The 24828-nt window shown below is 41.6% G+C and overlaps 2 protein-coding genes across 7 annotated transcripts; one reads left to right on the forward strand and one right to left on the reverse strand.

Moving 5' to 3' along the window:
- Positions 1–7: 7 nt before the first annotated feature.
- epn1a (epsin 1a) lies at positions 8–13772 on the reverse strand. Of its 6 annotated transcripts, none has more exons than XM_030071730.1 (13): positions 13681–13772; positions 10546–10706; positions 8532–8633; positions 8001–8159; positions 7706–7834; positions 6529–6649; positions 6158–6315; positions 5866–5937; positions 4635–4718; positions 3915–4197; positions 3076–3240; positions 2593–2832; positions 8–1772 (listed from the first exon to the last, which is right to left on the reverse strand). In XM_030071730.1, exons 3-13 carry the CDS (start codon positions 8598–8600, stop codon positions 1303–1305), a joined length of 1950 nt encoding a protein of 649 aa, XP_029927590.1. In that variant the 5' UTR covers positions 8601–8633; positions 10546–10706; positions 13681–13772; the 3' UTR covers positions 8–1302. The 6 variants fall into 6 exon arrangements, with proteins under 6 accessions (XP_029927590.1, XP_029927586.1, XP_029927588.1 ...); XM_030071726.1 differs by having other exon boundaries at positions 2593–2835; XM_030071728.1 differs by having other exon boundaries at positions 2593–2835; positions 10546–10709; positions 13681–13723.
- sbk3 (SH3 domain binding kinase family, member 3) lies at positions 2427–23427 on the forward strand. Its single transcript, XM_030071734.1, has 5 exons — positions 2427–2439; positions 17796–18221; positions 20396–20543; positions 21114–21316; positions 22645–23427. The coding sequence occupies exons 2-5, from the start codon at positions 18216–18218 to the stop codon at positions 23425–23427; spliced, it is 1140 nt and encodes a 379-aa protein (XP_029927594.1). The 5' UTR covers positions 2427–2439; positions 17796–18215.
- The last annotated feature ends 1401 nt before the right edge of the window (positions 23428–24828 follow it).

A 24828-nucleotide genomic window follows, 5' to 3' on the forward strand; every position in this document is an offset into this window, starting at 1 on the left:
AAGTCCCTGTTTTTTTTTTCTTTTCACTGAAATAATTGTCTCTTTTAAAGAAGCATCTGTAGCTCTCCCTCCCTGCAGGAAAGAGGGATGAAATGCAAGGACAGTGGTGCTCTGGGAGACCTGTACACCAGGGCTCCCATACAAAAGTGTGAGGGTCAAAAACAAAACAAAAAACAAACAAAAAAAAAACTAATGCTTCTGATTAATACAAAAAGTAGAGTGAAGTAAGATTGGCAGAGAAATGTGTGACCCTTATAATACCTCATTTGAAATCCCATCATTACATAGCATTGATACAAGTGACGATCTTTAAAAACAAACAAAAACAAAAAAGGATTTAATATCTTTCTTTCCGAGTCACTGAAATGAGACACAGGAAAATGGACAGATATTGATACATATACACAAAAACAGGCATTTGCGCTATTGCATACTTGCACACACACAAAGAGCATTCATATTCTCATTCATCACCCACTGATGCACACACATTCAATACACATTCCATCTTTTCCCCGTCAGACCAAAGATGTCGGTGCTCTCTCTAGTTTCTACAATAATCAGGAAGAGAAAAAAAAGAAAAAAGGGTTTGATTTAAATGGCATCATTGTGTTTGATTTTCCTTGTTTATTTGTTCCCCAAAAGTGGAAAAAATAAATTACATTTAACATTAAATTAAATTAAAAGTGAAATAGTTGAACAATTTGACCATATTGTGACTGAAATGTTAATACAAGTTTATTTCAGTCCATATCTCAGTCAGGAGTTTATTATAAAATCATCCTTCATGCACTCGTTTCATTTCAGTGTTTGTCTTCATTCTAGAGGGACACAAGAGGAAGAGGCAGGTACAAGAGTTCAGTTTGTTCAGTTTGTTAGTGGCTATGTCCCCTCTCCCTCCAGTTCTCTCTCAGTGCAGTAATATTAGAATATAGTAGAGTCACACTACTGACGAAGCCTCCTGCTCAAACGGACTCACCTTCATCTCAGACAGGACTGGAAAAACCATAACATGAAGAACAATACAGAACAGAATAGAATTAAAACAAAATAAATAGATCTCTATTTCCCACCCACAACACCCCAATCTGAAATGAAAGGAATTAAATGTGGAAAATTCTTCTGAAATGAAAACTTAAAATGTAATGCTTTCTGTGGAAAGAACATAAATTTTGAATTTTGTTTTTTTTTTTTCTTTAAATATAGAGATGTACACATACTTCTTTTTGGACACATAAGTTGTGTTAAAGGAGGATGAATGGAGGGGGCAAGACAGGAGAGGGAAGTAGTGGTGAGACTTCCTCAAAGAAGAAAAGGATTGGTGCTTGCTCCTGTTGTTCCTCCGCTTCCCACTGATCCACCTGCTCCCATCACTCCTCCTGTTCCAGAGGGCCCCCCCAAAATCAGCTGAGGAGGCGCTCCCCCTGTGGGCCCCATTAGAAGAGCCGAGCCTGGGGGAGCCATAGGTGAAAGCCCGCTGTAGGGCATGCCCATTGGACTGGTCTGCATCATGCCCAGGCTCATTCCTGGAGCTCCCATGCCCACACCCATCGGACCCATTCCCATTCCTGGTTGCACCATGCCCAGCATGGGATTGGGAGGCACAGGACTGGTGCGGAGGCCACTCAGGCCCAGAGATGAGGGCTGAGGTGAGATAGAGGTCATGGGTGCAGCCACACCAAAAGGGTTGGAAGAAGCAGGTGTTGGAGAAACCCCCCTGCTGGAAATGGTGCTGCCTGGAGTCACTGCCATTCCAGGGGCAGGAGATGAGCCTGGGGGCCAGATGTGGAAGTTAGGCAAAATGGCAAAAATAGCATATCGCAACAACTTCCTTATTTTTGATGGTCAACTATTTGATTTTTCACATACAAATAGCATGATAAAACATCTTCTACTGCCAGGTATAATTTTGATGATTAGCTGTATTTAAAACTAAATATAATGGATATTGTTGAGAATGGTTTTGCAGACTATACTTTGTGAACTTTGTGTGAATTCATATGGGTCTGTTTTAAAATAGGCATACACTGGTACCACTTTTCAGTACCAAGACTGATACCAAGTATCATTAAGTATCAATACACAGCACTGATCCAATCCATTACTTCAATTCAACTTGTAGTCTTGGCTTAGTTTGTCATTACTGGACAAAATAACTGATTTTAAAGCCTTCTTTTCTCCACCATTTGAGAAATAATGGTTTCCATGCTACAAAAATGGGACAAAACAAAGACTCTTTACTTTTATTTCTGACATATTATGCATGGCCTTTAGTATAAAATTTAATTTTTTGGTAAAACCTCCATTGTGAATAATCCATTTTAGTCCAGTATGCACATCCATGTTTCCAAACGCTGAATACTTCCCAGTTTTCATCTACAATGTACAACAGCTGTGAAGAAACTGTAGGCCTGTGGCATTTTTAAAAGGAACAGAGAGGTTCCAAAAAAAAAAATCCATTTTCGGCTCATGCAAATTCTACTGAAAGACTCACCCTGTGTTTAGAAATACTATCCTGAGTTTATTTCACAACTCTTTTGCATGTTGCACATTGCTAACGCATCATGGCAGGTAGACAAAGCTGTAACTAACCTGTGTTTTGAAGGAAGGGGTTGTGTGCTGAAGAGGAGGAGATGGAAGGAGGAGGAGGCTGTTTGGGCTTGGGTTTAGACGACACCAGGGAATCAAGATCCACAAGCGCTGCATTGGGACCCAGAAAGGATTCAGGAGTCTTTCGAACAGGAAGTGAAGAACCAAGAGACGAAAGGTCAAAGGGCACCGGAGAGCCTGTACTGTCACCGCCAGTTGCTGAGGACCCTCGTCGCTCTTGATCTACTAAGAGAGGGAAATTTTAAGTGAGAAAAGAGTGAATACAAAACTTACTTATTAACCACAATATAAACAGAATTATCACACATTTGGTGGGAGGATGAAATGTAGGACAAGACAACTGTTCTTAGTGTTCATGCTGTGAAAAACCTGCAGCTTTATGTTTTGTCTGTGAGAATCCCTGTAAAAACTGCATTTGTACCTTAGTGTTTGAGAGAGTCCATGTAGCTTTAAGTGTGAATGTACCTGTGCCATTAGTGTGTTTGGCGGTGCCACTCCAGATGTCAGAGGTGATAGGGTCAGAGGCAGGGATAGCCCCCTCCCCTGCCCAAGGATCTACTGGCCCCCCCGAAGAGGAAGTGCTGGGGGGCACTGGGGGGCCCCAGGGGTCGGCACTGGGGGGGGTCACAGCTACAGGGGAGGGGAGGAGACGCAGGGGAGGGGAGGGTTAACACAACAACACAACACCTTACAGGTACCATCCACAATACAGAGGGAGCAGGAAGCTGGGCTGGGTTCCAACAGTGGCATTCTCTCCTTGACCTCTCCAATGCCACTGACTTAGCAGGTGCAGACAGGTGAAAGCAGACTTTCAGTGGTTGTCAACCATTTTACTTTCATCTCCTCAATGTCTGCAGGTCAGTGGGGGTAAAGGAGAGATAATGAGCAGAGGCTACTTCATACAGTAAAGAAGCACACAAGGGCAAGAGAAGAGAGAGCTCTGGTTGAGACACAGCCTCAGTCAGTCCTGAGTAGAAACAAGAGGATATAAAATCCTTGGTTTAGACACAGAGGGAGAATGGATTAAGCATGCTTGCTTTCCTTATGACAAACTGAAAGCAACAGAGTGGATGAGCAGATATGACAGCATGATGACAGGACATAAAATACAATGGGGCCATTTTGTAGAAAGGATAGCAACATTATGGAACAGTGAACAGGAGTAAACGCTGCGAGGCCCTCACATCCTTTCTCTTCACCCATAGAGCAGGATGTGGTTGTCTTCTGATACTCTGCTCAGTCACTTGGTGGTTCATTCCCAGAAAAATGACAGGGAATACCTGACCACTATTGGAGTCACTCACCTGAAGATCCCCAGGGGTCGACATTGTTAACTCTATTGGAAGTGTCTCCCCAGGGGTCTGGAGGAGGGGCTATCGTGGGTGGGGCCGCCCCGCCCCAGGGGTCCGCGCTTGGAGGAGATGTGGGTGATGCTGCCCCCCATGGGTCTGTAGGGGCTGCGCCCCATGGGCCTGAGGCAGAGGGGGCAGAGACTGTAGGTGGAGGAGAGGGGCCTGCAGACCCCACCGAAGCAGCAGAGGCAGGGGCCCCCCAGGGGTCCACAGCACTCAGCTCCATGAGAGCACTCTGGACAGGACAGGATTATAAAATTATAACACACAGCCACATTCAGGAACAAATCTGAACACACACGCCACCGCACACACTCATTAGTCAATGACATTTAAAGAGGAAATGAAGAAACAGACTGCAACACAGGCAGGAACAGAGACAGTCACACACACCATCAAACAAGCAGAAACATACACTCATCAATCAGCAAAAAGTTAGAGAAAAAAAATGAACAGATTCTCTTGTGTGTTGTAACTGAGGCTGATAAATCTAACATAACACTACTTATCTGAATTCACTCCTTCCTTTAAACTGGACGCGCACACACACACACACAGGTGAGAGACACAGCTAGAGCAGGTAACGCCAGGAGAGCGAGAGAGGAAAAGGAGAGTGCTCTGTCTTAAGAGTGTGTCCACTGTGGCATACAGACACATTCCACACACACACACCTCCTCTGGTTTAGTCTTCTCCCTCTTGCTCTCCTCAATGGCCATCTGCAGTCTCAGGTCATCACCTCTGCGCAGTCTCTCCTCCTGCCAATCACACACACAAACACACAGCTGTGATGTCTGCCTCAGACACACAACGTCAAAGACCTCATCAGAGGCACCAACTTAGGATCCCAAAATTTAAGTCTGAATGGGTATCTGTGGAAACTGATTTTCAGCCAGCATCTACAGACAAAACTCCATGTACATTATATGCTCATGACGCTCTAATTGATCATGCCTAAAAAAAAAAAGTCCAACTTGGTTCAAGTTACTTATCCAAAGTAAGCTGAAGAAGAGCTTTTCCTCCCTCACCTTTATTTCCCATAGGACCCATATCAGGCCTAACCAACAAAGCTGTTTTGTTTTTTTTTCACCCAAATGAATTAACAAACTATAGACTACATATATCTAAAAGGACATTAAACAAAGTTGAGACACTGTTCAGGTACCATATGCTATTTCCATTCCATTCTCAATGTGTGGCCTAGCTGCACTGTTCTACGTTACATCAACTCCTATATTAGTTGATACATTAAACATGTTAAGCTGTAAAAGTTGGTGCTTGGCTTGAACCACCACTTGCACACAACAAGCACACAACTTTTCCACTTTCTTTCGTTCTTCCACAACCTTCAACTAAACTCTCCATTCCACAATGACAAGTGCCCTGAACAGTGCAAGAAAGTCACAACGACAGATGAGTGCAGGTAAGAAAATCAGAGTGTTTCAAGCCAAGTTTGAGGCATGCTGTCAGAGAGGGTTATACACAGGAAGGAGGAAATCACATACAAACTATTTAGTGTTAAATTCAGTCAATTATGATACGATCTTTTCCATGCATAATTGAACAATTAATGATTAATCTCAGTAATTTGGATGCTTGCTTTGATGTCGCTTTTAATACATTAGAACAAGAATTTGACAAACACATTTCATGCTCTATAAATACTTTATAAGAGGACGAGGCAATGTGCAACAAACTAAATTACCTTAGGGGAACATTACATTGTTATTACTGTCAAATACAAAGCGTTTTTTGAGGAGAGGGAAACATGAGACATAGGAGCATAAACTCATTGTTTTGATTGGGTGATACTTGATGTGCGTTTGAGAGGACTCTATTTGACAGAGAGACAGATAGTTGATGACTGGTTAGCCAGTCGGTCGGCCACGCCCTATGCCCCCTGACCTTTTGGTGCATCTCCTTGCTGAGTGTGAGTGCATAGCGGAGCTCTGCGTCCTCCAGAGGGGCCATGCTAGTCTGGGGGAGGTCAGGGGTCAAATGATGAGAGCTGAGTGGGTAATGTAGTGAATAATATTTGACATAACCCTCTGTGTACACAGGTGCTGCAATGGATACAAAACTAGAAACAACTTAGCTTTAAGTACGATACTGTAGTTTCTTATCACTAAGCTTCAATCCTTAGCTAAGTGAGCAATACCTTGGCTCTGCCTGCCTCCAATAGGTTGCTTTGTATTACCTGCTCTGCCTCTTCTTTACTCATGGCCAGTGCAAGCTGGAGCTGCAAGTCCTCCTCTCCAGAGCTCTGTGGCCAGGCCTGCTCAGGGTCTGCCCCTCCAGAGTGGGAGCCCAATGACAGGCTGCCCCCCAGGCCTGGAGCTGAGGGAGCTGAGGAGGCTGGGAGAAAAACAAATACACAAAATTGAATTCTAAAAATGCACATATTACCATATGGCCATATGATTTCACCTGGGGGGAAATATGTACTCTTAGCTCATAGAACAGTCTTTCTTTGACTATCATCTACAAACAGCCCATTATGTTGTAGTGAGTCCACCCACACTTCACAGCTAGTTCAGAGGTAAACACTGGTTAATGTAATTATCTCACCACTGGAGGTCTGTGCCATCTTCTCTTTGGTTTTGAGGGCGTGAATCCTCTCCTCTCTTAGTCTCTCCTCATCTTTAAGGAGTGTTACCAGCTGTTTCGCTTTCTCTCGCACATTGACCCCCTGGAAAAATACATATATAAGCAGCATGTACAGTACAGGCCAAAAGTTTGGACACACCTTCTCATTCAATGCGTTTTCTTTATTTTCATGACTATTTACATTGTTGATTCTAACTGAAGGAATCAAAACTATGAATGAACACATGTGGAGTTATGTACTTAACAAAAAAAGGTGAAATAACTGAAAACATGTTTTATATTCTAGTTTCTTCAAAATAGCCACCCTTTGCTCTGATTACTGCTTTGCACACTCTTGGCATTCGCTCGATGAGCTTCAAGAGGTAGTCACCTGAAATGGTTTTCACTTCACAGGTGTGCCTTATCAGGGTTAATTAGTGGAATTTCTTGCTTTATCAATGAGGTTGGGACCATCAGTTGTGTTGTGCAGAAGTCAGGTTACTACACAGCCGACAGCCCTATTGGACAACTGTTAAAATTCATATTATGGCAAGAACCAATCAGCTAACTAAAGAAAAACGAGTGGCCATCATTACTTTAAGAAATGAAGGTCAGTCAGACTGGAAAATTGCAAAAACTTTAAATGTGTCCCCAAGTGGATTCGCAAAAACCATCAAGTGCTAGATATAGATATAGATATAGATATATATAGATATAGATATATATATATGTGTGTGTGTGTGTGTGTGTGTGTGTGTGTGTATATATATATATATATATATATATATATATATATATACACATATATACACACACACACACACACACACACACACACACACAAGCAGTGGACCATGTACTGTACAGTTTTCTATTAAGCACATGCAGCACTATTGTGTTATGTGCTTTACATTTGGTAGTTTAATAGCTTGCAATCTTACCATAATTTCAGTTATAACCAGCCCATAAAAATGCTGTGGCTTTCTTTTCACAGTACGTGTGTTTGCACAAGAGGTCAGAAAGTAAAATGTCCTTGAATGAGCCATGAGTGCCATGTTTGACAATGCGCACCTGCATTCCACAAAGGTGTTCCTGACTAAATCATTGCTTAAGCTTTGGTTTGTATATGGTTTTGTGAGGAAAGGGAGTGTTTGTGTACCTGGTCCTTGCCATCTCTGTCTATATACTGGAAATCCTTGAGGGTCTGTACTGCGTATATGTTCTCTCGGCACTGTTGGGCAACGCGTTCTGAACCTGTCTTGATCAGGTACTCCATGAGAGTCATAGCCTGGTGCAGACACAAATCACAACCAGTGACCATGAGCACAGAAGGTCTGTATGCAGGGGTAATACAAGTGAAGGTCCTTCCAAAATTAACAAACTGGTATTAATCTCTTCACCACCACCCACAACCATTCACACACATGTACACACATCCATACAGGGACACACACCTTGTACACGTGTCTCCAGTTCTTGCCGTGGTCATTGAGGCGTTTCCACACCATGCTCATAATTTCAGAGAAGGCCACAACATTGTAGGTCAGATCTGCTATCTCTGACATCAGAGAGCTGCTGGGACCCCATGGGTCATTGGACGTTGCCTCTCTGACCTGGACAACAACACAGCAGCAAGGCACAACCTTGAGCTATCCTCAATTCAAATAATCCTTTATAAAAATAACTCTGCCATTAGCTTGAGTAAATTTGTCAGTCTACCCTGTTCTGCATTCTGGGGATAAGTAATATAAAGTACCAATCAGAACACAAGCTGGAAAGAGGCACAATCATAATGAATGGATAATGTGATTACATTCACTGAGATAAAAAGAGGAGAAAAAACAAGGAGGCTTCAGGGAATTATCAGTGTATGCAGCCACAGGGTGTCAGATCTGCAAGCTAGACTTAAAACATGGTTGCAAGAGGGAAGTGGGTGTACAAATGAGGGGAGGAGAGGACAGGCCAGACAGGCAGATGAGTACAACCTTGATTTCAGCCTCTGAATAGTTGTGGACGATGTTCTTTACTTGTCGCCGTAGCGATGAGGTCGACATGGCAACCGTCTGGCCGTCGAGTTCTGCTGCAACCTAAACAGCAGATGGGACGAGGCCAGGGTTGTAAAATACAGTTAATACAATACAAAACAAACAGCCACAGGGCAAAGAACACTGTTAATACCTGCAGAGAAACATTAATGGAAGTACAGCCGACAAACTATCGTTCAAAGGCTGTGACAGGCTCTGATTTGAAACTAGACAATCTAAGGAACCTATTGGTGTCGAGAATGTCATGCTAGATTATTGGCAAGGAGATTAAATATTGCTCCAAATTTAGGCTAAACTTTGGCGAGGGAAAAACTGGCATGGCCATTTTCAAAGGGGTCCCGTGACCTCTGACCTCAAGATATTTGAATGAAAATGGGTTCTATTGGTAACCACAGGTGTCCCCTTTGCAAATGTGCCCACCTTATGCTAACCACATGCAGTTTGGGGAAAAACCATGCAGTTTTCTCCATGCAGTACAAATGTAATATTTTCACCTATTCTTAAATGGTGTATTTGTGCATACTGAGGCCTAAATTCAGCAATTTCCAGAACAGAATGCTCGCCATCCAATTGCCGAAAAAATGCAATTCTTACAGAAATCTTCAAATGTCAAAAGTTTTTGAGAGCAATTCACAGCATGAGTTTTTCTATGGTGTTCCTCTAAGACCTGATGTCTCTTGGTCATATTCTGGGGGATTTTTGACAATAGCTATGTTTACATGAGCAAAATTTCTCCAATCCGATCTAAACCTTGGTAGATCGGAAATTCCAAATCCACTGTTTACATGTACACTAAATAAAATGATCCGATCATGACGTGCGTATACATACACCAAGCGTTTAATCAGAATAAATCATTTGGGCATGCGCGGAGTTGTCTAATTTTCTGGAAATAGTAGTAGAAGAAGAAGCTGTACTTCCGCCTGTGTTGTAAACAAACGCCGCGTTGTCTGCACGTACCTCAGCTCGTTCACTCTTTGTGCCTCTCACATTTTATTTTCCTCCCCTCTGGCACAGTGTCTGTTTATGTAGTGTTTTTTTTTTTTTTTTAAATATGGACCTTTTGGACCGTTTGTTGCTTGCCGAAAAACGACCGGCTGCCGCAAAGGCGGAAACACATCACGCTGACGTAACACACATACGCAGTGGAGATAGTTTTACCCCAACCAGGAAGACAGGATCCGAATGGATGTGTACATGGACGCCGTTCGGAATAATGATCGGCATAAACCACCTCTCTCTTTCGGAATGAAATTTGTTTCCGAATGGACCGTATCGGATCACAATCTTCCGATTGACGTGTTTACATGAAGCATTTTTAACCTGATTTGGCCTTTGTTCCGATTATTTGTGTCCATGTAAACATAGCTAATGTTTATCAGTTCTCGAATGATAAAAAAAATGGCTAAATTTTGCCTAAAACGTGTTTAACAAAGGTATCAACCCAAAAATTGCTGCATAAACTTATGACACGTAGTTAAGCATAGTAATTGCGATCCTATACTTCATTCATAATGTTCTAACCCTTATAGGCTGAGATAACTTTTGTTATGATTTGACACTATACAAATAAAACTGAATTGAAATTTAACTGAATACACTCTGAATAAATAAATAAATAAATAAATGGGTGTCTAAAACACCATGTTTATTACAGATTTATGACTACAATAACTTAACACATTGCTGAACTGCATCTCAAATTAATCTTCAGGTACCAGTGAATACCACTTCTACTTGGCATCTACTGTTTACATTTTATCCTTCTCAGAAGATAATATCACAAAAAGATGAGGGTATGGAGGGAAAAGAGCGAAAAAGCAACCAGACTGAGTGAGGAAAGTGAGACCTTGAGAAAAAAAAAATCAGAGTGTGAAAAGACGGGGTCAACTCCAACTCCATAGTCATGTGATTTCTATTCTAAACAATAGGAGAGAGACAGTGTCATGCACACCTGTTACACAATAATGATGCAGGGTAAGAGTCTCTCTTCTTGGTATCTTTGGGTTTCTCTATCCCCAGCACCACTCGCTCACGAAGTGCTCTGTCTCAACTTGTCCGTTTCTCCCCGCGGCGGCATTGGGTCCCAAAACCACAGGCTTAAGAAGATAAAAACTGCTGAGCAAGACAGAGATGGGAACTGAGAAACTGAGAAAACATGCATAGCCACTGATAGATTACCCATACACAAATGCATAAGAGTAAGTTAAAATTTAAAGGGGCTAACTTCACTCGGACCATGAGGACAGACAAAGAAGAAACTGAGCAACAAGAATCACATGAACTTAGGCTGATACACTCATGGTTGATACTCTGAAACATCATGTTGACCAGATTTTCTGACTTTAGTTGTCAGTGTCAAGACCCTGACACCCTTAAAATAAAAGCCATTAATGACTTTCTCTTAACGCTGATCAAAGTTTAGCAACAGGCTAATTTAGGAAGCAGGCCTAATTTAAGAACCGGGGGGGAAATTATTTTGCTCCTCAATTATGAGGAGCAAGGTAAGAGGACTCCTTGTCCCAAATATCTATTGAGGAGGATCGAAAATAACATCCTAAGCTGTGGCAGCAGGTTTCATATCAGTGTTGTCAGGGAATCAAAATTTTCATGAATGGAACACATGCCAATCAGGTTCACGTGTTACATTTCAAACCTCTCAATTACAAGACAGTCAATGTTTAGCTATGTCACAGAAGTAACAAAAAGAGACATTTCTATTAAAGTAATTACAAACAGAAGACATAGGCAACAGTGGGGGTCCCAAAACAGCACTAGGGACCACTCCACATAGATAACGTCACTGATGACGACATAAAACTGTGCAAGCCAACAGAGAACTACAGAGACTAATGATATAGCATTTCGCTTGTGGACTCAGTGGCCTCTTGTTTAGCATATAACACACAGGTTAGAGTGGTTAAGCTACAATAAAACTTTGGGCTGGGTGATATAGCCAAAAACGTTACCATGAAAAATTGCATTATTTCAGTTGATAATAATAATTATTTTGATATACATAAAGTAATTATTATCTCACATTTAAAGACTACTTTTTGCTTCTGTGTGAAAACTGAACAAACCAGAGTCCTAACAGTTAGTATTACACTAATCTCTTCTAGCCACCAAAACAACCCAATGTGCAGTTCCTCTGCGGTGTGTGTGTGTGTGTGTGTGTGTGTGTGTCTCCTCACTCATGACCGGGCATGCAACCAGGCCTTTCTCTATTCTCACCACATGATTTGTGTTCTAAATTGATTTAATATTATTTACCATTATTTACCACACACACACACACACACACACACACACCCCTAATCAAACCTTCTAGCAATTGGGCTAGTAGACCATGATGGCTTCCACTGCTGTCAACTAGAACAACAAGATGAGGCTACAAAGGCCACGTTATCAGTGAAACTGGAAGTGAAACCTGTTGTCCAACAAACTATAGCTGCTGCTGTGACATGGTGATGGCAGGGGCATATTTGGCATAAAAAGCATAGACCCATTCTGTCTTCCTGTACATCCTGGTATATATCTGTGTAAGAAGTAAAAGGTAAGACTAACATCAGACCAAGTTGCATAACCAAGCAATAATCACTCCAAAAGCCAGTTCAAAAATTCCTGCAGCATGGTATCAAAGTTCAGACATGCCATCTCATCATTTGGTGATAAGGGACTGCTTAATCCCCATGTCTTTTGTGCCTCAGAGGACTCCTTGTCCCAAATATCTATCCTATTAACCACAATCCTGGGACTTTCAAAAGACTTCATTGACCATGTTAAACCACAGCTGATCTTAAACATCTGAGGAAAAAAACTTAGGGCATACCATTTACTGCTTAGCTTTCCCCTTGATCAAGCACTACAACTACTGACATAAAGTTACCTTGTTTATCAGAAGTTGGTGAAGTGAAAAAGTTAAATCAGGAATTTGCGTGGTTAAAATTGCCTCACCAATTACTGTAACACCGCTTTTAATAGCTGCACTGCCCGGTATGCAAAGTTATTTACCTACAAGTGGAAATCCTTCAGCTGGTGTCAAAGTTAACCTGCTATCTGATCATACTTGATAAGAGGGACAAACGCAGCACTGAACGATCAGCACGCAGCTAAGGTCATGCGTACGACTAGGGGTTAGTTTAATGAATCATTTCAGCTGAGCACAAAGAATACACAAACAGTAATTTATCGGGTGTGTATGCTCGATTAGGCAAGTAGATGAACAGCATAGGTAAGAAAGGATATCTTATTGCCCCATGTCACTGTAAGGTAGTTACACAATCCCGTGCATAAGGACCTCCACCCTGTTAACATTAATATCAGCACACAGAAAAAAAAAAAAAAGCTTTCCCTGTCACAACTGCAAAGTTAGCCATCGCTAGCAAACTGGTCAACTGACTCTGTTAGCTGTTTGCAACTGAAGAAAAAACACACACATCATAAACTGAGAATCTCTGCACACACACACACACAGTTAATCGGTGACTGTACTACAATATTAACCAACCCAGCGAACAATGAGAGCACTAACTTTTGACAGAAAAGTCTTGTGTGAGGAGCCCGGAGCTCGGCTACCGTTGTGTTAGCTGTCATCTGGACACGCTAGCTTGCGTTAGCTCCCCTGTCCTCACCTAGTCGTGATCTAACGTGCAGCATTTTACCTCCAGGGTTTGGGAAAGCTCTGCACAAAGTATAAATAAGAGTGTACTGTTTGATTTCGTGTAAGTATGAGCGGACAAAGTCGTGTCAAACTAGTGCTGAGGTTACTGCCACGACACTGAATCATGCCATAGACGGACCTACCTAGGTTACCTTCCAGTTTGAACGATACAATCAATCACTTGCTGCTCTGTTGGTGCTGCTACCACTGGAGAGATTAGCTAGCAGGCTAACTGTTAGCCAGTTAGCTAGCTTCTGCTATTTCGCAAGTGGCAACACAAGACGAGGGCTAGACTGTACACGCTGCCACGGGGACACATGCTACTTCGGGACAATGCTGAATTCCCACTTTCATAGTACGAGCCACAATGTCTTCAAAGTGTTGGCAGCCTAACATAATAAATGTCTGAATTAAGTGTGTACTGACCCTGTTGTAGCTTGAGTGTACGAGGAGATGGCCGAATTTCCGCTTCCGCTCTCGACTACAGGAAAGACCGCACCCCCTTTCACGCTCCCTTGTGTGGAAGAGGTAACTTTTCCCCCCATCTGTGGTTTATTATTATTACTGGAATTTGCGTATGTGTTGAATATGGTGTAGGTTTACATGGACACACTGTGTTTTCGCGATATTGAACCGGACTCTTGCATTAACATAGTTTGGTGTCATTCCTGTTATTTTTATTTTTTGGACTTCTATAACAGGACAGCAATAATAAGAATGACAGACAATGACATGTAATGAAACAGTGTGATCTTAGTTCAGTTTATTTATTTAATTTTATAACAGTCTGTAGACAACACATTTTATGTGTCTGTGAGTATTGCATCAGTGGTATCATAATAGTACAGGCCAAACAGGGACATATTGGGTGCAATAGCTGTAGTAAATAATTGTCCTCTTTAATATAGAGTTGTTTGGTATGCAGCCCATTACCCTCCTCATTATGTAGGCTGCAGAGCTGCTGATTTCATTCAAGTTTTTGCCATTCATGCCAGCTTACAAATAGGATTTTGTCAGTGTGAATGGTAGACACATTCTTCAGATGTATTTATGTATTTATTTGTTTATCCAAACTGACTCTGAAGTGACTACTCATCAGCATAAGGCTTCTTGTTGAGGGTTTGGTGTGGACTCATAACAAGACTCATAATCTTTTACCCTAAAACATTTTCAAACTGTAATATTCAATGCTATATTAAATGCTGTTGCTTCCAAAGTAAGTTAAGTTGCCGCTAAGAAACAATGGATTTGTCTATTAAACTGAAACCAACACAACCTTCATAACTTCAGTAATCCTAACCCACAACCCGGATTCATAAAGTTAAACTTCATCTGTGAGTCATGTAATGCGCTGCATATGACTGTCTGTGTGCTGCTCTAGCAGAAATCCTCCACAGAGAGGCAACCTCGAACCAGCTCTCGCACCAAGTGAAAACAGAGCAGCCTCACTCAGAGTCACTTGTCTCTGGAACCATAAATAATACACGGTAAGCTCCGTAGATCAGGGCGACATAGTAACAGCTGGCATGCATGTGTGTTACAAGTCCCTGCTTTATCCTGCATCTATTTATCCTTTTATCTTTGTCCTCTCCCCAGGGAGGAGGAGAGGCATTGTAGCATTACCCAGGCAAACTCTTTTACCGTTATACAGTCTATTACATCACTTAGCTTTGGAAACATTATTCTCATGAAGATAAACAAAAAGTGCAGAAGACTAAGCCAGAGCAGAATCTATTTTTACAGGTGTTCAACAGTTCTGTCACCAACAAACAAAAATATTTACCCCCACTGCCTGCGTCCACTCTGTTCAAAGAGTGGATTGAAACACCTTGACTCTGTTGTGAGACCGAGGACAGAACTAACACTAACCTCAGATGTGGCCTTTGCAGAGGGAACACAAGTTTAAAATCATTTTAAAACACTCGCAAACAAGTTCAAATCAAGAAAAAGTCAAAATCAGACAAGTTCACATTTGGAAATCAAGGATTGTAGTCCATAAGTACACAAGGGCAATGTGAAATCAAATGTCTAAATCTGAAGACAAGTTAATGTCCATCGTTAGAGCAGTTTATATGATCGTTTTGCAGAATTCAGTGAGTGATATGAAATCACACAAGGACAAATATATGCTTTCACAAAAGGCAATAAGGCGCCGCCGTAAACCAGTCTAGTTGATGAGAACACAAGCTTGAGACACTGTCCTGATCTAACACTCAAATGAGACTCAAGCAATGCTGTTAAATCTCATTCCTCGCTTGTATTCCAATTTCACTGGATCATCTGGAAACTAAGCCAAAACTCACCACCAAACACTCCGTCTGCTTTCTCTTATCTGGAACTGTGTTTCTTTGGATTAGTCATGTAAAATGATCGGCCACCTTGCGCCTTGTTGGAGAAACTGAGAATGACATGTTTGTGGAAGGAAGCCAGTTATGCCATTGCTTTACACTGTACATCACACAAGTTATAGTTTGTAGAAGACTTATCAGGCTCATCCCACACAATGGTCGTTTGGAGCTTCAGATATATACAGTATATATGAAGCTGACATTAATTAACTTAGATCAGAGATTTGAATGTCCGACAAGTGTTACATAACATTCAAGCTGTTGGAGTTGTGAAATATTTCTGAATCTTTTGAAACCTCCAGAAGTTCCTCAATATAGCATCACAGGACTCCCAGCGAGGGGCTTGGGACACGTGATCTGAAAAAATATCCCTTAGCTGATGACAGCTCAGTTAATGTGACTCTTGGGGTTTGAAACAGTATGAAAGTCTGAATGGAAAATTTTATTTATAATTTTTTTTAAAGAAGAAAAGAAAAAGAAAAAGCCATCATTATTCTTTCAATGATACAATGTCTGTTGGTCCACAAAAGGTTAGTGGCCAATAAACATCACACAATCACAAGAATAGTGTGTGATTATTTATTTAAAAACTTTAGAAGTAGTCATCAACTCGCTGGGTGTGACTTTTTTTTTTTTTTTAATACTTTTCAGCTGTTTCATATCTGAATGACAAAATACAGATGAGAAGAGTCTTTCGTAAAAGTAATAATGTCCCCATAAAAAAATGTGGAAGTGTTATTGGATAGCAGAGAAATACATTCTGTAACTTCCCTGTAATTTCCCCTTTAGAAATCTTGGCCTCATGTTTGCTGGTGTGTGTGCATGTACTATGTGTGTATGTGCGTGAGAGAGTGTGTATGCATCGGTACATGGATTTGTGTTTGTGTGTGCACTGTAAGTGTGTGTGCCTGTGTGCATGAGTGGATGTGTGCATGCATCTGTGTGCCTCTGTAGTCTATATGTGTGCTTGTATGTGTGTGGGCTTTTCCTTTGTGTGTGTGTGTTGTTTCATGGTTGTGAATGAAAGTAGCGCTCTCTTGGCATCAACTCAGTAAAAGTGACGGTAGCTGTGTGTTGGTGCTACAATGGAAGCACAGGTTGCCACAGCAGGGGCCGAGGGGCACTACGAGGGCCTGCACAAACATGGAAGTACATAGTGGTCACGACCCGCCGCAACACTGGCAGCAGCAGTAACCTGAGTGTTGCTGGTCGTTGTGATAGCAGCCTGTGTTTGTGTTACATAACGCACAGCTAGAAAGCCAGTGGCAATAATAGGTCTGTAGTATGTGGTACCAAGGGAAATCTATATGAGTAGACAGAAAGAGGAGGAGAGGAAAGCTACGGGAGACAGAGAAGAGGCCTGAGCTGCAGCTGGCGTTAAGTAGGAAACAGAGTTGGCATGTAGACAGCCCACCACCAGAATGAAGCTGTTTTGTAAGGCAAGGTTTCAGCTGTTGGCTATGTCACTCTGTGTTGACAGGCTAAAATGTGCTCTAAGTTGGAAAGAAATATGTAGAGTATCACTTGATGGAAGTGCATTGGGATTTGGAGATGAGAGCAGATTTTTAGAAGTCGTTAAAAGTAGTTGTTTGACAATGGTGATAAAAAAACAACTGACAAAACCTAAAAGACCCACTGTGGAGGAAGAGAAAAAACAGGAGGGTAAAAAGGCTTTGATAAATTGAATGCTCTGCTACTTTGCCTCCAGCAGCGATAGATAGGAGGGAAATGTGATAAAAGAAAAAAGGACAGTGATCTTAGAAAGTAGAAGTGTTGACAAGTGGCATGCTTCACTGTACCCTCTTATCTTAATAAGAAGCAGGGATAATGAACACAGCTTGTTGGCTTATTAAAATCGTTCCAGCATTCCTGTTGATTAGATGAGGAATCCCACACTGTGGAGGGATTCACAGACAAAAGCTGAAAGAGGGGGCAAGTGTGAGATGGAGAGGAATGGAAAGGGAGTGCGGAGAAGAGGCTGGGGAGAAGTGTGTGTGTGTGTGTGTGTGTGTGTGTGTGTGTGTGCATTTGGAGAGATTAGAGAGCACATAAAATGAGTGACAGCTGTGGAGAGTGGAGACGGGAAAGAGGTGGGAAAGGACAGGTTAATGTGGTCAGCCCGATTGACAGATTGGGCTCATTGGGACATTAACATTGCCGTAGTGGGAGAGAGGGGCAACACGGGAGTGGGAGGGAGAGGTTTGAAATACCTTACAGCTGGTTCACGCGTAGTTGCCGGCAAAACAAGCGACAGAGAGAGAGAGATACTTGGCACATGAGTAGGAAAACAGGAGGTGAGAGTGAGAGAGTGCAGTGTGGGTCTCCTGGGGAGAAGCTCATAGTCACTGTCAGGGTCTCTAAGGAAGGTAAACATTATCAGTCTCCGATATAAAGCTGCTGCACCACTGCATGGGAACGCAGAGCAAAGGCAAAAGCTGCAGATTTTATTTCAATTTAGCAGTCAGTCTAGCCAAGGGAATATTATCAGTGTCGAACAGTGGTGAGCTACAGTGATAACAGGTTGCCTGGAGTTTCTCAAAATTTTTCTTTTGATGCTGACAAGCCAAGACAAAGTGAATAAAGACTGACCGATTTAGCAGAGAAGCCTCTAAAATGACAGTAAGTAAACAACTTTATTCTTGTCAGCTATGTATGGAAATCCATAATGCATGGAATAACAGTTGAATGACCTTCTGATATCTTCTTTGACATTCATGTTTTTTGATCATTTGGTATTGCAAATAATTCATAAAATAAAATAAAATAAAATAAAAAAATGTTGCAAAACCATAATATCTTTATTCTCCTGTTGACAGCACACGGTTGGCATATTATATGACAACCACCAACTTTTTGCAAGTTGATGACATTTTAACAAAGACATGATAACAATGTCTTCATGTCTTTTCATGCACAATTCTGCTGAGGCTGCAAAGCATTGATAGAGCATATGGAGAAGATTTTCAGCTTGAAGTATTTGCCACTTTTACTTATCATCAAATTTGTTAATAGGGTTAGTTCCTGCAGAGCTCTTAATAAAATCATAGTGACCACAGCTACAACAAGGTCCAAACACTAATTGAGGATCAATTAATAATCACCTCGGGTTACAAGGACAAAGCAAATGTCCTGATACGGCTGCTGCTGCAGCAAATGTTTTAAATACATTCACTGGTCTCCGACTTATGCCACAGAGCCACTAAAGCACTGAATTATATTGTTAACTGGAGAAATGGCAGCTGCAAGCAATTCTCAGAATGTAAGAAATTGCGTTCATTTAGTGTCGGTATGAGCAAAATGAAGAGCAGCCTAAGAGCTTAATAACTTAATATCCATAACACATGTCGACATCTCTAGTGAATAAAACCCAACAGAATATCAGTTTCAAATATGTAATATTCTGGCTGCTTTGAGATCTGGTCTCTGCAGTGGCATATAAGAGTATGCATAGAGTGCACTGCTCTATTTTCCTGTGTTGCCATCCAGCTGTACGCATATCCCCCAATAAATGTAATGCAATGTTTCTATTTAGTTGGAGTTGTAGCTTCTGCAAATACATCATATCTTTCTGATTTTACTTAACCCTGCAGTTGACAACAGACATTGTTTCAGGGATGCACAAAATGTTTCTTTAACCTGTATTTGTTTGTTTCTTGTCTAATAATCTTAAATGCTCGACAACATATAATACGTTTGAGTACATTTATGAAGACTGGATGCATTGTATAAAACTCCGCACCACATCCAGAACAGTTTCCATCAGCAAATTCTGACTGACTGAAACCTGTAGTCTAACTCTTGTTTGCAGATCAGATCCAATGCTTTGTCAAGAGGCAAGGCATTGCTAATTTAAATAATCCAACGACTGTCTGATAACTTATCACCACCATGTATTTACTGACAGATTGCTGCAACCATAATGTGGTCTTTTATGTTAAATCAAACCAGATAAATTGTTTGATGTCAATAAACTACCCATTGCAGATGTTACATTTTACTGCAGTGACCTAACAAGTTAAACTGACTCAAAAGTAAAATGCAGTGTTTAATACGCTCTCTTACATAAGTGTACATGAAAGGTCAAAGGTAAAAATACACTATATCCTGTTATGATTGCTTTTGTGTTAAGCTGTGCGTCGTTCATGCCCTCTCTAATTTGCCGGGGTATGTGGTAGGGGATCTAGTTCAAAGACAGTCATCATGGATACGGGTTCATGAAACAGAGAATGCAACAGCATATATGACGGTGGAAACTGACTGACAGCACCAAGTGTTCTGATCACCCAGATAACACATCATGCTATATCGTCATGTTCCGTCACACCATGGAGATGAACAGTCATGACAGATTAATAGAAAGAGTTAGTTCAGTCGGACTAGTGGTCATAATAATGTGTTCATGTTTCCATACCTTCTGCACAGTGCATGCTGGGATAATCTCCAGTCCCATTAACCCTGAACAGGAACAAGCAAGCAAAGACAAGGAATGACTGATGAAGGAATCTATAATGATCTTCCATCTTGCAGGAAATTTCCTTGCACCTAATGAGAATTGTAATTTAACATATTACACTTTATTGCACTTATCATTTGATTCAGAGTTAAGAAATCCCCATTATGCAACGCCCCAAGTCTCAATAACACGTCAGCATGTGGAGCCACTGATTCTGACTTCATTCTGTGGAGCCATCCATCATCAGCATCAACACATGCCAGTCAAATATGAGCTGACCTCTCTTCTCTTTGGTCGCCAAACTGACCATCATATGTTTGTGTATGTGCCCGACCCACAGACTGTAGCAGCTCAGGAACTTGATGAGTTATGTTTCCTGTCGGCTCAGTCCATGTCCAGCCTGAAGACATCTGAACACTTCCAGGTGGTCAAGCTGCTGGGAGAGGGCTCCTATGGCAAGGTCATGCTGGCTGTGCACAAGAAGAGAGGTTGGTGCATGAGCAAAGGTTAAAGGTCATGATTATTTGGACTGGTTTAATATCAATTCACTCTGCTTATAGATGACCATAAGACTGTATGAAATTCCCACTGCATTTTCCAAAGCTATCATTTTTAATTAAGTGTTTTGTTCAGGCATTTGAACTCCCACTGCCACCCCAAACTGACTGGGATGGAAACAGCATCTGTTTGCTGCAGTGCATTTATAAGTCTTGGGTTTCTCTCATTAAGAAACTACACATGTTCTGTTGGTCAGTGATGCAGTCATGGCACAGAGGAACTGTCTTCTGATGCACTTCACTTAACCTCTCGCACTAGTGTTGCTGTTATGAAGTGCTTTGCCACATTCTCTGGTATAGTGTTTCTTCAATTGGTGTGAAGCCTGTACCTTAGGCACAACTTATGTAACAGAGCCGCCCCAAGGGGAAGTTATATTTGTTAGCAGTGTCAATAACAGATAGCGTTCACGTTCCATCAGTGATGACAATTTTTTCTCTAAATCTGTTTAAATCTTTTTGCCCATAATACATGCATGTTGTCTCTCTTGTTGTTTCCGTCAGGCACTCCAATGGCTCTGAAGTTCTTCCCACGTCAGTCTACCACTCTGATCTCTTTCTTGCGTGAATACAACCTCTCGCTTTCTTTCTGCACCCATCCCTCTCTGACACGGGCTCTTGGCATCTTCTTTTGCACACCGACCTACTATGTCTTTGCCCAGCAGGCGGGTCTGTATGGTGACCTCTACAGTGCAATAGTGTCAGAGGTCAGTTTGGCTCCTGTTTGACATTAAAAACACAGATCTTTAGAGTACTCACACAACATAGTGGTGCGCTGTTAAAGCCTTGCTTATTAATGTGTCTGGCCTCAAGTACCATTGCTTGTAAAATGCAGTGTAGAGAGATTTATAATGCAGTTTTATCAAAATAGTATCTTGACCCTATTTATTTGGAGTAGAGCATTACCTCAAGTCAAACACTGAACTGTAACTCTCCGTGAGAAATGTTTAGTATGTCTGCACCAGCCCTTTGTCTCAGCAAATTTACTGGAAAATGTGATGCCTCTAATTACTGGCCTTGTGCTGTTGTGCTCTCATTTCTGTCAACGAGATCTTGAAACTTGCATGATAAAAGCTTCCAGCCCGCCCTCACATGTGTTTGTGTCACTGCCAGTAACCTTACAACGGCTGATAAGAAGGGCACCCTGTTCTCACTGTCTGAGGGTAGAGTACGTGATGTACAGCAGGGAAAAGAGCCAGCAACCACATCAACTCAATACATAGAACTGAACAGAATAGAATAGATGGATAGATGCAGATACTCACATACTGATTGTCTTAGCACTAGTGATATAGACTGCTATGTTTCTTCTCTAGCTGTTTTGTAGCAGTGCTGGCAATAGATGATTTTTGGTGATTGCTCCATGTCCACCTCTATCACTCTTAGCTTTGGTTCTAGTTCATTCTGTGGCACTGCAAGTTTGTAAAAATCTTTAGACACTCAGTTCTATTTAAAGAACTAATTTTAAACCTATGCCTATGCTTGTTTGTGCTTGTTGAGGCAAATTGAGGTAGATTATTTCCTGTTTAACAAAGCTGTGATGATAATGTTCTTACTGTGGTGGTGCCAGGCCAAGTGAATGTAAAGGAAATACAGTTGTCCCTCGCTATAACGCGGTTCACCTTTCGCGGCCTCGCAGTTTCTCCGATTTTTTTAGTGCAATTTTGCATGTTTTTTTTTTTTTTTTACTTGACTTATTTTTCTACGAAGGTTTGAACTTTGAGAGTGTTTAAACAAGAGAGAAAAGTGAGAAAATTTTAATGCCTGTCTGAGAAAAGTGTATAAAGTGTGTAGTGAGGGGTTTTACAGCCTTAAAGCATCTATAATAATTGTAAAAAATAAAGCTGACTACTTTGCGGATTTCGCCTATTGCGGGTTATTTTTAGAACGTAACTCCCGCGATTAACGAGGGACCACTGTACTGCAGATTGTGTACCACCTCTCACTCTTGTGTTTCAGTCATACATGTTTGTGATACACAGTATATGTTGCTGATGGAGAGGCAGCACTGACATTATCTGTTTCTCCATTCCAGGAAGGGATGGAGGAGGAGGGTGTCCAGAGGGTGATGTCCCAGCTGAGCGGTGCCGTTTCACACCTCCACTCGCTGGGCTTCGTCCACCGTGACATCAAACCTGAGAACATCTTTCTTTGTGACCGGTCATGTCGCTGGGTCAAACTGGGCGACTTTGGCCTTGCGCGCCCCATTGGCACCAAAGCCCGTGCTGTCTGGTATGACTCGCCTTTCTGCACTCCTGAGGTGGAGCCAGCCAAGAAGATCGAGAAGGAGAGGGAAAAGAGATACAACAATGGGGATGAGGAGCCAGTGGAGGATATGTGGATATCCCTGGAGTCCACCATTGACAGCTGGGCCCTTGGGGTGCTCATCTACTGCCTACTGACTGGCTGCTTCCCCTGGGCAGAGACTACCCACGATGACTGTGACTACCGCAGATACAAGGCGTGGTTTGACTGTGAGGCAAAAAAAGACGAGATCAAGGTTGGCGAGTGGAGGAGTGAAGAGGAAACGGATAATATCACAATCAAGGAGGAGAACCAGAGGGCCAACCCTCCTCCCTCACAGTTTCAGGGCATCAGCCCACTGGCGATGACTCTTCTCAAGGAGCTGCTCCACCCTGAGCCCAAACACCGTGGAGGCCCTGAGGAGATCCTCTGCTACCTGGGAGGGCCATGGCTGATGGAGACCGAGAGAGAGGAGAAAAGGAAAGCAGAGGAGGCAGAGAAAGAGGCCAGGAAAGTCAGGGAGGGAGGAGGGGTAGAAGAGGAGCTGGTGAGGGAGGGGAGGAGGGAGAGATGAGTATCTTTTCAAAACAGTGTTTCCATGAATGTAATGAGTTTGACATTATGAAAAATATTGCTGCAATTTATTATTGAGTATATATAGTACTGAAACTAATCTGTATATACCATATGGTGCTGTATTTTGCTCCCCTTGTAAATAGCTGCACTATAATTAGTACTTCCATTGCTGTATAAATGCAGTGTATATGTGTCTAATGTGTATGTACCTATGTATATATATATATACAGTATATGTGTGTCAGCCTGTCTTGAAGAAATGAGTGTAGATAATGCAAATATACAGCTTGATGTTTGAACCCACAATCTGTACTGTACTGTTTGTAAAGTCTGTTATGGCACTGATAAATGAATAAAATAAACCCATTTATATTTACCTTCCTCCCAAGAGTTGCTTTGAAATGCAGACACAGAGTGTCCAGTTACATAAAATGCAGTTATGACAAATGGCATTTCAGATTGACGTCTTTACATGAGATGGCTTGTTCCATCATTCCTCATAGTGCAAATCAATAAATCTTCGAGGCAGGATAGGGATGGACCAGTGAAAGCATTAAAGCACCGTACTGCAGCCCCCCACAAACCACCATATTGATATTGATGGGCCTGCTTTTAAAGCTTACATGAAAAGGCTTTCAATTAGAATACCACCTATGCATTTTTTTCCTTTTGCTGATTTGGATCATTTAAATAGCCTTTACTCATGTATTTAACTCAATAATGGTATGTATGCAACATATAAAAAGGTATGGTCCATTTACTACATGGTCCATTTTCTTTCATTTAAGGAATATTGCAAAGGTACAGCAGTTCCTATCCCAACAAGATGCCAGAAAACTAGTTCATGCATTTTTCTCCACCAGACTGGACTACTGCAATGCTCTCTTCACTGGTCTTCCAAAACAGACCAATGATAAACTCCAGTTAATTCACAGCTCTGTTGCCAGACTTTTAACTGCACCTAAAAAGAGAGAGCATATCAGCCCAGTTTTAGCTAACCTGCATTGGCTGCATGTGTCTCTGGGATTGATTTTGAAGTTCTTTACTTGTTTATTGACTCTCAATGGGTTAGGACTAGCCTACATCACTAATTCTTTGTCATTTTATGATCCTTCATGACCTCTTAGATCTTCTGCGTCTGGTCTTTTAGATACAAACTATCACGTAAATAAGAAAATCAGCAGCTCAGCCTTTATAAATTAAGCACCAAAATTATGGAATTCCCTGCCAAAGGCTATCAGATGTGCAGGCTTTGTGAACATTTTTAAACACCAATTGAAAACGTATTTATTGAACATCACTTTTAACTAACTGTCACTTTTCTTTTGTCTTATTCTTTTATTTTGTTCCTTTACATATTTTACTATTTTTATGTCTCCTTGTCTTACATTCTTATGTC

Source organism: Myripristis murdjan, chromosome 16 (genome assembly GCF_902150065.1).
Source record: "Myripristis murdjan chromosome 16, fMyrMur1.1, whole genome shotgun sequence".
NCBI lineage: Eukaryota > Metazoa > Chordata > Actinopteri > Holocentriformes > Holocentridae > Myripristis > Myripristis murdjan.